Source organism: Canis lupus, chromosome 32 (assembly GCF_048164855.1).
Source record: "Canis lupus baileyi chromosome 32, mCanLup2.hap1, whole genome shotgun sequence".
In the NCBI taxonomy this organism is placed as follows: Eukaryota; Metazoa; Chordata; class Mammalia; order Carnivora; family Canidae; genus Canis; species Canis lupus.
Genome location: NC_132869.1, coordinates 14,934,126 through 14,947,950, shown reverse-complemented (window position 1 = coordinate 14,947,950; position 13,825 = coordinate 14,934,126). Strand labels below are relative to the sequence as shown.

Below are 13,825 nucleotides of genomic sequence, written 5' to 3'. Positions count from 1 at the left end.
CCTTACCTCCTCTCTCCCAGGCTTCCCTCCATACCACAGATCCTAAAACCTTAATAATCAATGAGCCTTTGCTGGCACCCTGGCCCTGGGGCTGTCTCCACTTGGCCCTCACCTACCTTTGCTGCCCCACTTGTGCTCCATGAGGTTGTTGTACCACCCATCAAATCGCTGCACCTCCCAGGAAATGGGTTTCTGAGCTCCTGTGTGAGAAGAGGGAAGGGGCAGCTGGGTTAGTTCAGGCATGAGAGGGCAGGCAAGCCTGCAAGATATAGGTCTTGGGATCCTGGCAAGGAAAGCAGCAGAAGTGGACCCCAGGCACACTGTGGAAGGTAGGGTGCAAAGGGAGAGAACTGAGGACAAAATGATATCCAAACTCAAGCTCTCAGTGAGGGGAACATGGTAGGGAGCACTGAAGCAGCATAGCCAGGGGCAGTGTGTGCTGATAAAGAACCTCTAAGAACAAGACAGAAGCTAAAGAATAGTAGCGATGTGGAAGGGCATGCAGGAGCTTCCTACTGCCCTCACAGCTCAGCTTCCTGGGGGATAGGGCAGGACAGAAACCATTCCCAGCCCTAAGATATCATATGGAGCAAGAGCCAGCTACATCCCCAAAGCCAGCCAACCACTCTTCCACCCAGGAAAGGAGAGGTCATTCTGTGACCACTCCCTGGGTAGGGGTAGTGTGGAGAGGGGCTTGGCCCTCTCCTGCCAAGCAAAGCCCAGGGCAAGGGTATGAGCCCTGGGTCTGTGGCTCTGGGGTCTATTGCTACTCTGATCTCTTTTCCAGTTTCAGTTTCTGGGGTGGGATCAGGGACTGCCTGGTGATAACCTTGCCTTTCCTCTCTGTTGAGGCATCATGTTCCTCCTATAATTCCCCTTGTTGATTATCCTATTATACTTTCCAAAAACTAGGATCTGGAAGGGAGCACTCAGTTGTTGAGGGAAGAACTCAGACAGTGAGGGCAGAGGGAGGGGTCCAAAATCAGAGGTGGAATGGGGGTCCTTTTGGTCAGTAGATCAGATGACCAGTCATATTCCTTTCCCCAAACCAAAAGGCTAGAGGACTAAAACTCCCTCTCTAGTCACTTCAGAGAAAGAACAAAGAAAAGGACCCACATCAGCCAGCAAGAGACCCATTCCTCACAGACCAAGGGCAAGATCTCAGAGCTACCCTCTGGCCCCACATTCATGTGCATGTGCACGTCCATGCATGCACATTCACTCACCCAGAAGCCAGAGAAGGAAAGTGACTCAGGCCCTGATGTTTGAGCAAAGAGCACAACCAAGGATTCAGGACTTGGGGCAGGAACTAGGACAGCTACGTTACATGTGATCTCTAAAATAAGATGAACTGGTGGCAGAACAAGGGGGAGGAAGGCCTTTGGGGAAGGGTATAAGGTAGAATGCCTCCTGGGAATAAATGGCAAGAGCTGGCTAGGAAAGGAAGATCCAAGATCAAAGCAAAGAGAGAGTTGGAAGGAATAGGAATGTGAACAGCTCTGTCCTGGGAGAAACTGCAGGGGTCCACTGCCTTCAGTCAGAATAGATCATTCATCATTCCACAGGTTTCCTCTGCTTCCTTTTCTTGTATCCTCCTGATGATAAGGAACTGCCTTTTTTTTTTTAAACCTAACTTGTAGCATCGCAAACCCACTCCCCTTCTCAGAGACCCAGACTTCAGAGAATGGCCTCAGATTCTATTAAGAGACTGTCCAAAGCTGACAGTAACAAGATGAAATCAAATGGACCATATTGGTGGTGGTGGGTGGTTTACTGTTTTCATATTGTTTTAAAACACTGGTGACTTCCCTTCAGCTTTGGGTCTAATCTGGCCACAAGATCCTTTATTGTTTTGTATGCCTCATCCATCTTTCCCCACCTGGGATCAGGGGGTCCTTACTTTATGAAGAAAGAAAGAAGACAGATGAGAGAGAAAGGGCCACCAGACTGTAAGGAATGAAATTGGAAATGCTGACACAGCAAGGTTCCTCTGCTCCTAACTCTACTTCTTCAATTTGTACTTACCCATGGATGTCCATGACCCAACCAGGAATGTCCATGTCAGAGCCAGGCAGAAGCCCATGATGAATATAATAGGGCTCAGGTGTTAGAACACCCTAAAATGGAGACCCTAGAAAAAGAGGACAGGGAGAATGCATCCCAGCAATTCAGGAGATTCAGGCCAGGGCCTCTGCAGGTCCCTGTGAATCTAGGTGTGGGCTGGACCAACACCATAGTGGGGAGCAAAGAGCAGGAGACTCACCGTCTCCCAAGAATCTTTCATTCATTCAACAAACACTTGACAAGCATTCACTATGTATCAGGCACTGACCTAGGAAGTGGAGATTAAGTGATGAACAAAGCAGACAGAAATCTCTGCCTTTCTGGACTTACCTTCTGAAAAACCTTGCTTTGGCCCAGCTTCCAGAAGTATATATTCCTTGGACAGAGTCTTGCTCAGGGGCCAGGACACTGGGCTGCTGCTAGTCCACGAATGTGGTCTTAGGCAGGTCACTTATCTGGTCTGGACCTTGGTTACCTCTTCCAGCTATGGGAGTAAACATGCCTGAACTGTCTATCTCCTAGCATGGTTGCCAGAATCAAATGCAAGAATGAGGTTGAATTCAAAGCAAGAAAGGCTACAGGTGTTATGTAAATGTGATATGTAGAGAGAGTGGGCTCTGTGGACTCAAAGAATACAGCACTAGGCACTCCTGTGTTTGGTGCCAGCTTTCTGCTCTCTCTCCCCAGGCCAACAAATTGCCCAGAGACAACAGGGAAACAGAGGCAGCAGGGGACTCAGGCTGGGGCTCCTAACTGGCATAGGTAGTGCCTCAGGACAGTAATGACCTTCTAAAGTCCCCCGTAGAAACTGGGGGTGGGGTGGGGCTGGGGAACTCTCTAGTGGAAGAAGGTGGGAGTTCAGAGAAAGCCTTAGGGCAAACCAAATCCTCAGGACTCTTGAATAGGTTGTCTAGTCCCAGAGGAGGAGCCCCAGAGGGTGACCTCATCCCCAACTTGCCATCTCCTATTAAACAAATGAAAAACCCTAAGCCCTGTCATAACTCAAAAGCTCAGCATTCCACTCACTCCATCACAGAGACTGTCCAGATGGTGGCCTTTGATAGAATGTGAAGAACTGGGTCCGGAACGGTTGAAGCCATAGGGATGGACATGCTGATGAGGCCATAGTGGTCCTTCCCTGATCTAGGATGCCCTGCCCCTTCCCCTCTTACCACTGTGTCTTCAGGATCCTGGACCCCAGCTGGTAAAAGCATGCAGTGAGCTTTCAGGCCAAGCTGTGGGGATAAACCTGAAGAGGAATGTGGGCATGCTTAAAACCCACTCCTTTCAGGTAGGTAGCCACAATGGTTTATACAGCAACATTGGTTCAGTAACTTTCTAACAACCTTGAGCAGAAGGCATAACCTTATGACAGGGCAGTGAAGCCCCAGGCAGTGGCAGAACCAGGGAGAGAACACAGGCCTACCTTGTTCTTGCTCCACATGGCTACTTTTCCAGTTTGAACTCCTACAATGGTGACCCTGGGGTGGGGGTAAATATAAGCCAAAGCCTTAGGGATTCCAACCTGGTCCCAAGGGAAGGTTGAGGGGAAGCCTGGACTCTCTAAAAACCCAAAGTTCCCTCCCTGGCATAACGTGCTGGTGCCAGGAAGAGCTCCAGAGAGATCCTCTAGGCCCAAGCAAAGTAGGCCACGGAACATTCCCAGTTCTCCGAGAACCTAAAACTTTGGTGGGGTGGAGGATAGGCCTGAACACGTTCCATTGGAGGCCCCCTCGGGCTAGTAACCGAGGCGCAGGGGGGCCAGGGCTCCAATTCCCCTTCCCCCAAGGAGCACAGCGGAGCTGGGGCGCGCTCCACCGAAGCCACGCGGGGAGTCCCTCCCCCGGAGCGCCGAGAAGCCCTTCGGGGTCTGACCTGCGGCCGCGGCGTCCCTGGCCCCGGAGTGCGGCTTGGCTCCCTCCCGGCTCGCAGCGGGGCCCGCGACGCCCGCTCCCCGCCGCCTGGCTCCGCAGCTCTGCGCGGGGCGGGCGGGGCTGTGGGTGCGGAGCCGACGGCGCGGCCCAGCGCTGAGGCGGGGCGGGGCGGGGCGGGAGGCGAGTCGGCGCGCCGGGGACCCGCCGGGGTGCGCCGAGGGGCCCGGGGTGCGCCAGGCGAGGCGGCACCGGCTCGCGGGGCTCAGGCGCGACATCGGTCCCGTCCGCGGCAAGGGCTCGTCCGTGCGGCCGCCTGGACGGCGAAGAGGGCAAGTCTGCTCCGGGTGGGGAGGGGGCGGAAGACCGGGAGGGTGCGGGGGAGGGAAATCTGGGAACGTCACCCCCAAACTCCCCACACCTTCGGACCGGGCATCAGGACCAGGAGGACCGGTCAGCGCGCGGCAAGGAAGCTCGTCCCAAGACCCTGAAAGAGTGGGTGGCAACCCCCCCCCACCCTCCCGGGGTTCCTCGTGAGCTCCCGAGACCTCAGGCCCTCGAGCCCCGCCCGCGCTCCCGCGGGTGTCGGACTGCCTCGCTAGGTTTGTGCGGGAGCTGCCCGGGGTCCCGGGCAGGGGGCAGGAGGAGGAGGGGCCGGAGGGATGGCGGGGGGCGGGCGGGGGGGTGGCTCTTGCGCGCGGCCCCTCCCGAGTCCCAGATCGAGGACGGGGGGGGGCGGGGGGCAGCGCCTCAGTGCCTCGGGTGCGGCCTGAGAAGGTTGAGAGCCGCTTGGAGTGGCGGGCGGGGAAGCACCCGGACCCGGTTTGTCCAGTCCGAGGCCTGGTCCTTCAGTGAATTAGGGGAAGTGTGGGGTTGGAAGCGAGCTGGGCCGGGAGAGGGAGCGCGCTTTCGGTGACAGAACGCCCGGCCCTGGTTCCCGGCCTAATCCCACCCCCAGAAGCGCTGCCCGGGACGTTCCACCGCGAGGAGGCCAGCGGCAGGGGTCGCCACGCACGCATTGTTGGCAAGACGCGAAGGTAAGGACGTAGTGGTCCAGGGGTGGGTGGCGGGGGTGAGTCTGCGGGTCTGTGCGGTCAGGGAGGGTTCTGCGCAGCGGCCTTAGAGTGCCGCCCCTGCCCCGCACGTGCACTTCCAGCGCCCACCCAGGGCAAGTTCAGATCGAGTGGGAGTTCCTCAAAGAGAGAGCTTGGTAAGAAATTTAAGAGGAGGCGGTAAACGCCACTGGGTTTACAGACATGGCATCCTTATCCCGGTTTACCTGGAGCCCAGGTAGTTTGACTCACATGATTCAGCCCCTCTGGGCTCCTTACCTCAGCCCTGACTGGGGATTCCTGCCTCAACCCACTTCTCAGATCTTCTATTGCTCCACTTAATCATACCTTGGTGCAACAGTACACACACACACATGTCCACTCATCTTCTTGAAGAAGCTGGGGCAGGAGCTCCTGGCAGGGTTCCCTTAGCCAGCCAGAGTTGTAAACTTTTAATGGGATCAACTCCAACCAGAGAAACAAAATATTACATTCCAGTAGCTGTGTATCATTAATCAGAGCTCTTGGCAACTCCAGCCATGTCACCCATTCCCCTTTGTAGAGAATAACTAGGTTCCAGAAGATGGGGGAGGTGGGCAGAGGCAGGCTACTGGATGGGCCACAGAACATTAAGAAAGCACTTGAGAAGTTTGAATGCTGAGGACCTGCTATACCAGGCTGAATTTTCTTAAAGGTGTGTAACTTTATTCCTTGCCCACCCCTCATACATACACACTCTACTTCAACCTGAGATAGGTAAGGATTACATTAACTGTCTGAAACACAACTGAGCAATAGAAATGCTTCAGTATTTTAAGGGAGTTCAGAAAGGTGGGGGGGGGGGTGCCCCTCACTTGTCCAGGCCAGGGAGGAGGGAGGACCCCAGAGTGTGGGGATTGGCCAATCCATTGAGAAAGCCCCTCAGTTTTGTCACCGGGGCCTCTGATTGAGGGCTTATGTATCTAGTTCTCTATGTTACTGAGAACTACTTTCTTCTCCTGTCTATAGTTCTGTTTACAGAAATTGTAAGTGTATGTCTGACTGTATCTTGTGCTTATTTATATCAATATCCATTGTGTCTACATATTAGTCATGGTGGTGAGCTAGGGAGAAGTGAGTGAAGACTGACAAAAGGTTTTTCTCAGATTGGAAGAAATTCTGCTGTCAGAGCCTCCTTGGCTTGCCAAGGAGGAAGATTTTCCAAAGGGAAACTACAATCTGTAAGAAAAGCAGTATCGCTGGGCATGGGGACTTTTCATTTCAGTCCCACTACTTCATACAGGAGGCCTGTTACCTTAATAATTAAAACTAATTTGAGATCAGTGTCATCCAAAATTAACTTTAGATTAGACAATGTAGGTTAAGGAAAACCTAATTCATTAAATTTTTTTTTAATTTTATTTATGATAGTCACAGAGAGAGAGAGAGAGAGAGGCAGAGACACAGGAAGAGGGAGAAGCAGGCTCCATGCACCGGGAGCCTGACGTGGGATTCGATCCCGGGTCTCCAGGATCGCGCCCTGGGCCAAAGGCAGGCGCCAAACCGCTGCGCCACCCAGGGATCCCTAATTCATTAAATTAAACAAGAAGAAATTAAAGAAGGTGAATTTTATTCACCAACCATCTTTTTGCTTTAGTCATCTTTAGTAAATATTTTGGAGAATTGGAAATAAGTTAACATTGTTTTTTTTTTTGTACTTAAGATAGAGAGCCTTTTGTTAGTGTTTCTTTGAAGCACTATGTTATTAGAGATGAGCCATTCTTGTAAAATATTTTATAACCTCCCATTAAAATATATTCAGGAATAATGTTAACAGGTAACTCTAACCAAAATACATTACACAATTATTTGCTTATATTGCAAATATTTGTTTTTGAAATTTCAACATATAACATGTATTCATAGTATTAGCTAACTTGCTTTCTCTTCCTACTTTATTAACCAAGATATTCTATATTTTATAGAATTTTCTAAAAAATATAGCCTTCCATCACAATTGTAATGGCTTTAGTCTAGGTCATAGATAAAAAATTTCTAAAACATAAATAAAATCAATATCATCACACATTTTAAAAGATAACAATCTACAAGTTCTTAGTTATTTATCTTTAGCTTGTGTTGAAATACATTTCAGATTCAATTAAACATGAACATTCATACTTTGGATTCCAACTATTGGAAGAGACTTTCTGAAAATTTTGTGAAAGCACAAAAATGGACAGAGTTGGTCAAATCCCTTCCTGCCCAGTCTTTAGCCCTGTCCTGGTGACACTCCATTAACAATGAATGAGAGTTTAATACTGTATCGAGGACAGAGGGAGCATAGCTCCCTCTTGTGTGTGAAATAGAAGATGCCACCTAAAGGGAGAGGAACTCCTTCATATATTCGTTCATTCAACCCACAGTCTGATTAGTATATGCTACATGCAAGGGATGCAAAGATGGAGATTAGAAGCTAATGAGGAGACTGATGTTCACACAATTACAATACAGTGTAATTATTGTTTTTGTGGAAGCATATTCAAAATGCAATCAGAATATTAGGGAACATCCACCCTGGCCCAATGGTGTCAGAGGATATTTCATAGAGGGAGTAACATGAGCTGCGGCTTGAAGGGTGTAAAAGGAGTTTGCTAAGGGTAAGAGCATTCCAGGCAGAGGAAATAGCATATACAAAGGCATGAAGACTTGAAAGAGCGTGTCAGATTCAGGGAGAGGCCAGTAGTTCAGTATGGCTGGAGGTTAGGCTGGGCCAAAGACAGAGATGCAATGGTAGGTGAGATCAGATCACAGAGGACTTCGTATGTGATTGTGAGATTAGATTTTACCTAAAGCAAATAAGTAACATGATTATATTTGCTTAGTCAAGGCAAGATAGATGAGGCTGAGCTAGGGCGTAGAGAAGGAAATGCATGGATGGTTTCAAGAAATGTTTAGGAGGTAAGATGGTCCAGCTTTCTGACTTATTTTATTGATAAGATGGTGATGCCACTAAAGAGACTTAAAAAACAGAATGAAAGCAGACCAGAGACAGTGAATTCAGTGTGGGACCTGTTAAATCTGAGGCATCCGTGGGAAAGCCAAGTGAAGATGTCTATGGGGCAATTGGCCCTTTTGTGTTTGAAGCCCAGGTAAGACGTCTACCTAGAGACAGATTTGAGAAGCATCAGCCATAGGAGTTTGCTTAGGGAATCATGAAGAGTGCTAGAAGAAAAGAGCCAAGACAGAATCCTGGGAAACAAACATTTCAGAGGGAGGAAGGACTAGCAAAGGAGCCACAAAAGGAATGGCCAAAAGCAGGAGACCCAGAAAAGCATGGTGTCATGGAGGTCCAAGGAGGACAAGTTTGAAGAAAGAGGGAACAGTCCACAATGCAAAATACCACAGAGAGATCAAGAATGATCAGTGAAAACTTCCCTTTGGATTTAGCATATGGTAACCTAATGGAGAAGTTGGAGATGGAGAGAAGCCAGATTGCAATGAGTTGAGGAGGTAAAGCAGTGAAAATACCAACATAGACTATTCTTGCAGAAAGCCTGGCTGTGAAGAGGGGAGAGTGGGATAAAACAGTAGCTGGAGGGACCGAGAAGTTCAAGGGAGAGAGTCCTTTCTCTTTGTGTTGTTAAGATGGGAGAAATGTATACATATCCTTAGAAGAAGGAGCCAGAAGAGAAAGAGAAGCTGAGAAGTTGTAAAGAGAAAGGGGATGATGAATGAGAAAGGTGGTAGGCAGGCAGGATTTGAGTGACAGCCCATGAGGAAAAGAGGTACTTGTTCCTCTGGAATGGAAGAATTAAAGAGTTAAGAGAAAAGCAACACTTCATGTGAAAACTGGGACTCAGGTGTTATGTGACTTGTCCAAAAGACAGGATTAAAAGTTCAAATTGTCTGTCACTTTGTCTTTTTGCCTGACACTATGCTACCCCCAGAGACAGCATAGGAGGTGGCCCGCCTAGAAGGAGAGTAGAAGGCTGGGAGCCACCAGGTATTATAGAAGAATCACAGAATTTAGAACTAGAGAGGACCTGGAGATCACCATATCCAATTGTAGATGAGGAAACCAAGGGCCAAGGAGGTTGTCATTTGCCTCCCCAATGTTTTAAAATTAATGAAGAACTGGAACTGGACCCAGATCTGATTCTAACCCATGGTTCTCTCCGAGAAGGATTGGATAAAGAGATACATGGAGTAATAAAATGTCCCCTCTTTCCCAATGTGGTAGTAATAAAATGTCCCCTTTCCCCTATCAATGTCATTCTGTTTCAGATATTATTCTTAGCATTTTACACACACACAATCTTGTTTCACACTCACAATGACATTATCATCCCTATTTTGTAATAAAACCAAATCTCTGTAGGGGTCAAATAACTCGCAAGAGGCAGAGGCAGAATTCAAACACAGAGCTGCTTAACTCCAAACTTATTCTTTCACTATATGGCTTAACAAGACCCTACCCGGTCAGACTATAAATAATGGAGACTCCTGGGCAAACCAGGGCCCCAGCAGAGGTCACACATAGGGATATTAGCAGAGCTAGGTTCATTGACTGTCAAATGAGGTGAATGAACTCAATTATTTCAATTATGCTAGAGTTGCCAGAGCAGGAGCCAGGGTGCTTGAGAAAGTGGGACAGACCAGTGTGGGCATCGCCAGGACTGGGAATCAGTCCTCTGATAATGTAGTTGGATTATACACTTAGCAGAGCTGTCTGCCCTTTGTTCCTTTGGGGACTAAGAAAGAAAGCCAATCTTTTTGTAATCTGTACCATCTTTCACCCTTATGCCTTCACTTGATAGTAAATATAGCTCTTTTTATGTCCTGTGATTTGTCTGATTGTGCTGGAGGCCTGAGAGAGAAAAAAGAGAATTATATTTCTTAAGACAGTCCTAGAGGAAGCAGAGAAGCCTCGAGGGTGGTTGTGGCACTGACTTAAGGGACCTCAGGGTCAGGAAAGGAGCATGAGGCAGCAGAGACAGATTGCCAAGACCCTCGCTCTCTTACAGTCAAAACATAGGGAGATGAAAGACAGAGGGGCAGTGGAATGGCAGTAGCAGTAGACTCTGGTGAGCTCCAGAGATGAGGGACCTAGTCTGGTTTACTCTCTGCTGTATTTCCAGCACTGAGACATACATATCTGTTGTCCTACAGCATACGCCTCCCCTGCACAACCCCACCAAAATGGCTACTCTGGGACACACTTTCCCCTTCTATACTGGTCACAAGCCAATCTTCCCAATGGACACCACCTTGGCCGTCATCATTGCCATCTTTCTGACTGCACTGGTCACCTTCATCATCATCCTGCCTGGCATTCGAGGCAAGATGGTGAGAAACAAACCCAGCCCTGGAGACCCCAGCCCCAGGGAGATCTTGGCCTCAAGGTGAGGGGGCCAGACTCTCTGACTACAACCACACTCAGGAAAGAGCCTCCAGTCCTGAGAAAAAGTGTCACTCCTACTCCCTGATTCAAAAGATGATTATTGAGTACCTATTACATGCCAGACACTTTGATCTCAATTGACCAAGTGACCTCAATTTTAGAATATGTCCCCCTGCCTACACACACAGACACCCAAGTTTGGAAAGAGGAAGGGTGGATTTGGAAGGAGGGTGTTCCTTCCTAAACCTACCCACTCTGTGACTCAGAGGCTGTTCTGGCTGCTGCGGGTGGTGACCAGCTTATTCATCGGGGCTGTGATCCTGGGTGAGTGTGATCCTGTCCCATCTAGTTCCCTCAGCAGTCAGCTTCTCCTCTCCTTGTTTCCTCACTGGCAGCTTCTGCTTCAGGGAAGGGAGGGAGAGGCAGAAGCAGAGTGTCACCAAGGGAAATCTTGGGTTCTGATCCCTTTATTTGTCTTGGGCAAACATATTGTTGACAAGCTAACCATGAGCCAGAGACTGAGCTAGTTAACAGATCTACAATTGTGAGCAAAACAGACCTAGACCCCTTCTGACTCTAACCCAGTAATGCCTAGACCTTCCTGAGTTCCCATATGTCCAACTCCCCAACCCCAGCTGTGAATTTCAGTTCGGAGTGGTTCGTGGGCCAGGTCAGCACCAACACATCATACAAAGCCTTCAGTTCTGAATGGATCCGCGCAGATGTTGGGCTCCAGGTTGGTCTGGGAGGAGTCAACATTACACTCACAGGTGAGGGATGGCTCTTGTGAGGGAGGAGAAGATTCTGCTATGTCTTTGGGATCTGGTTTGGATCTACAGAATGGGGGGACGGTAGGAAGGGAAATTTCCAGACACTAAGACCAGCTCCTGTCCCTCTACCCAATGTGACAAGCCCCTACCTAGGCAAATGCCCACTCTGGTCCTTGGGTTCCTGCTGAGCACAACTGCCCCATTCCCCAGGAACCCCAGTGCAGCAGCTGAATGAGACCATCAATTACAACGAGGAGTTCACCTGGCGCCTGGGTGAAAACTATGCTGAGGAGTATGCAAAGGGACTGGAGAAGGGGCTACCAGACCCTGTGCTCTACCTCGCTGAGAAGTTCACCCCCAACAGCCCGTGTGGTCTGCATGGCCAGTACCGCCTGGCAGGACACTACACCTCAGCCATGCTCTGGTGAGGGTGGGATGGAGGCCCTGCTGGCCTAGACCTAGAAATGGAGTTTCTACCCATGTTTCCTCCACTTCTGTGGAAATCCCTAGTGGGGACAGGCTGGCACCAGGCTGGCACCCACAATGCTTGGTTGGGAAACCAATAGACAGAAATCCCTATCTCACATCTTTGGGATGTTCTTGGGTCCCTGAGCCTCCACCTGGGCCCTTCCGAGTAGAGGTGCCTAGGCCAGCCTTCATTTGGTCCTGGCTCTCTAGGGTGGCATTCCTCTGCTGGCTGCTGGCCAATGTGATGCTGTCCATGCCTGTGCTGGTCTACGGTGGCCACATGCTGCTGGCCACAGGCATCTTCCAGATGCTGGGACTGCTCTTCTTTTCCACCGCCACATCACTCACACCATCCTGTCCCCTGCGCCTGGGCACTGCTTCGCTGCACACTCACCATGGGCCTGCCTTCTGGATCACACTGACCACAGGTGAGGCCCAGCCCTGAAGATAGACACCAGAGATCTTAAGGCTGGGGAAGAAGGTCAAGGACCACCATATTGGTGGGGGTTGAGGGTCTGCCTCTGGTAGCCAGGATGCTCTTCCTCTCTTTAAAGCACCAACCCTCTTACATTACTCATCTCTGGATTTTCTCTCCTCAGTTCTACTCCCCACCCCCATGGATGCCTATGCCCTGTCTTCTGTCTTGTGTCTTCGGTCTCTGTCATTTCCCTCATTCCCTAACTCTTCACCCAGCTCTTTCCCAAATCTTCCAGTCTTGTGTCCCGGCCCACTTCCCCCAAATACTCTTCTCTGTGTCCTCCATTCCTTCTCTTTCCCTGCCTCACATAGCCTTAATTTGTCCTGCCCTTCCTCATGCCTCTTCCTCTGTGCCCTGCCCTTCCCTGAGGGTTCTGTTTTTGGAGTTCTCTCTTTCTCTTTCTCTGTCTCTTTCTCTTCTGAGATGTAATTCATGGCTCATTGGGCTGAGTCCAAAAACTCAGTACAACAGAGCCACATCAGCCATATGACCCTAAGCTAGTCCCTGCTCTGAGACCAAGTTGCCCTGAAACAGGGATGCCAGCAATTCTCTTAGAGTTGTTCTGATGCTCTTAGGAGAAGATGTTCTTGGCAGGGTGTTACTGTTACCAAGGCAGGACACCTGTTGTCTCATCCCCAGGACTACTTTGTGTGCTGCTTGGCCTGGCCATGGCAGTGGCCCACAGGATACATCCCCAAAGGCTGAAGGCTTTCTTCAACCAGAGTACGGGGGAGGATCCTGCACTGGAGTGGAATCCCGAGGAAGGGGGACTCCTGAGCCCCCGATACCGGTCCACAGCTGAGAGTCCTGAGCCCCAGGACATTCCTCTGTCAGAGGCTTCCTCTGAGGCATGCTGTAAGGAGAAGCATCCCACAGAGCCTGACTGTGCCCTATAAGGTTCTTCTCCCTGGTGGACACCTGGACTTCCAATCTGGTTGCAGATCTCATTGGAGCCTCACAAACCTGCCATGACTGACTGAAGGATGGGTTGTGTCTGGCCCCCAGCCCCAATCTGTAGGTGGAGTAGGAAAAAGAAGCTCTTCCTATTGATGTTAAAAAACAAAACAAAAAGCCTTAAAATGCTAAACAGACATTGGGGCTGCCTATAAACCCTGTCTCCATGGTAATACCAAGCAGGTGCTGCCCATTTCTGCACAGCAACACTGCCTTCCCTAGGTACCTTGCCTCTTTGACAGGGCCGTTTATTGAAACTCAGCTTCATCTACATGGTGTGTGTGTGTGTGTGTGTGTGTGTGTGTGTGTGTCTGTGTGGTGGGTAGTCCCATTTCATCCCTCTACACCTCTTGTTTTCCTTTCTCCTGGTCCCTTTTGTTTTTCTTTTACTTCCCCAACTTGTGTGATCTCTTGGTACAATGAAAGCCCTGGGCAGGAGAAGAAACAAAACTTCTTGTCCTGGGCCTAATATTAACTCAGCGTGCTACATTATTTTTAAGCTCCCGTTCTCAAATTTGCCAAATAAGATTGTAGGTCTTGCCAAGGACCTTAAAAAAAAAAAAAAAAAAAAATCCTAGGATTTGCATTTTTATGCCTTGCTGATATCTACCTTGGCCCTTGGACACTACCTCTTAGTGAATAAACTAGAGTTAATAAATGACCTCAAAAATGCCATTCCCTCCTACTCCACTCAGCTGGCGAGCAGAGGGGGATCCCACTGGGCCAGTGGGAGGGTGTCCTGCCTCCTTACTGCTACCTAGGATCCTTCTGGAGCAGCTCTAGAA

The 13,825-nt window shown here is 49.6% G+C and overlaps 2 protein-coding genes across 14 annotated transcripts in view; one reads left to right on the top strand and one right to left on the bottom strand.

Annotated features, from left to right (window-relative positions):
• The window catches only part of DUOX1 (dual oxidase 1), a 31,934-nt gene extending 27,870 nt beyond the window's left edge, over window positions 1–4,064 (bottom strand). For 2 of the 11 annotated variants that reach the window (XM_072808232.1, XM_072808242.1), the window contains exons 1-6: window positions 3,940–4,061; window positions 3,491–3,545; window positions 3,237–3,313; window positions 2,395–2,548; window positions 2,026–2,131; window positions 117–200 (exon numbers count right to left, since the gene is read on the bottom strand). In XM_072808232.1, coding sequence (XP_072664333.1) covers window positions 117–200; window positions 2,026–2,083 — 142 coding nt within the window. In that variant the 5' untranslated portion in view covers window positions 2,084–2,131; window positions 2,395–2,548; window positions 3,237–3,313; window positions 3,491–3,545; window positions 3,940–4,061. Of the gene's footprint in view, window positions 1–116; window positions 201–2,025; window positions 2,132–2,263; window positions 2,307–2,394; window positions 2,549–3,090; window positions 3,108–3,236; window positions 3,314–3,490; window positions 3,546–3,939 lie in introns of those variants that run through there. The other 9 variants (XM_072808237.1, XM_072808234.1, XM_072808233.1 and 6 more) reach the window with 9 other exon arrangements.
• Window positions 4,065–4,340: 276 nt separating this feature from the next.
• On the top strand, window positions 4,341–13,515 carry DUOXA1 (dual oxidase maturation factor 1). Of its 3 annotated transcripts, none has more exons than XM_072808243.1 (8): window positions 4,341–4,388; window positions 4,894–4,972; window positions 10,139–10,315; window positions 10,637–10,694; window positions 11,006–11,140; window positions 11,351–11,564; window positions 11,819–12,036; window positions 12,726–13,515. In XM_072808243.1, the coding sequence occupies exons 3-8, from the start codon at window positions 10,169–10,171 to the stop codon at window positions 12,980–12,982; spliced, it is 1,029 nt and encodes a 342-aa protein (XP_072664344.1). In that variant the 5' UTR covers window positions 4,341–4,388; window positions 4,894–4,972; window positions 10,139–10,168; the 3' UTR covers window positions 12,983–13,515. The 3 variants fall into 3 exon arrangements, with proteins under 3 accessions (XP_072664344.1, XP_072664346.1, XP_072664345.1); XM_072808245.1 differs by lacking the exon at window positions 4,341–4,388 and adding an exon at window positions 4,389–4,430; XM_072808244.1 differs by lacking the exon at window positions 4,341–4,388 and adding an exon at window positions 4,428–4,537.
• Window positions 13,516–13,825: the final 310 nt, after the last annotated feature.

What these genes read in the sequence shown, in the direction of transcription:
- DUOXA1 (XM_072808243.1), top strand. Translation starts at nt 10,169, where the DNA reads ATGGCTACTCTGGGACACACTTTCCCCTTCTATACTGGTCACAAGCCA. An exon ending in CATCGGGGCTGTGATCCTGG is followed by an intron (nt 10,695 to 11,005) that starts GTGAGTGTGATC and finishes CCCCAACCCCAG; the next exon opens with CTGTGAATTTCAGTTCGGAG. An exon ending in CTGGATCACACTGACCACAG is followed by an intron (nt 12,037 to 12,725) that starts GTGAGGCCCAGC and finishes TCTCATCCCCAG; the next exon opens with GACTACTTTGTGTGCTGCTT.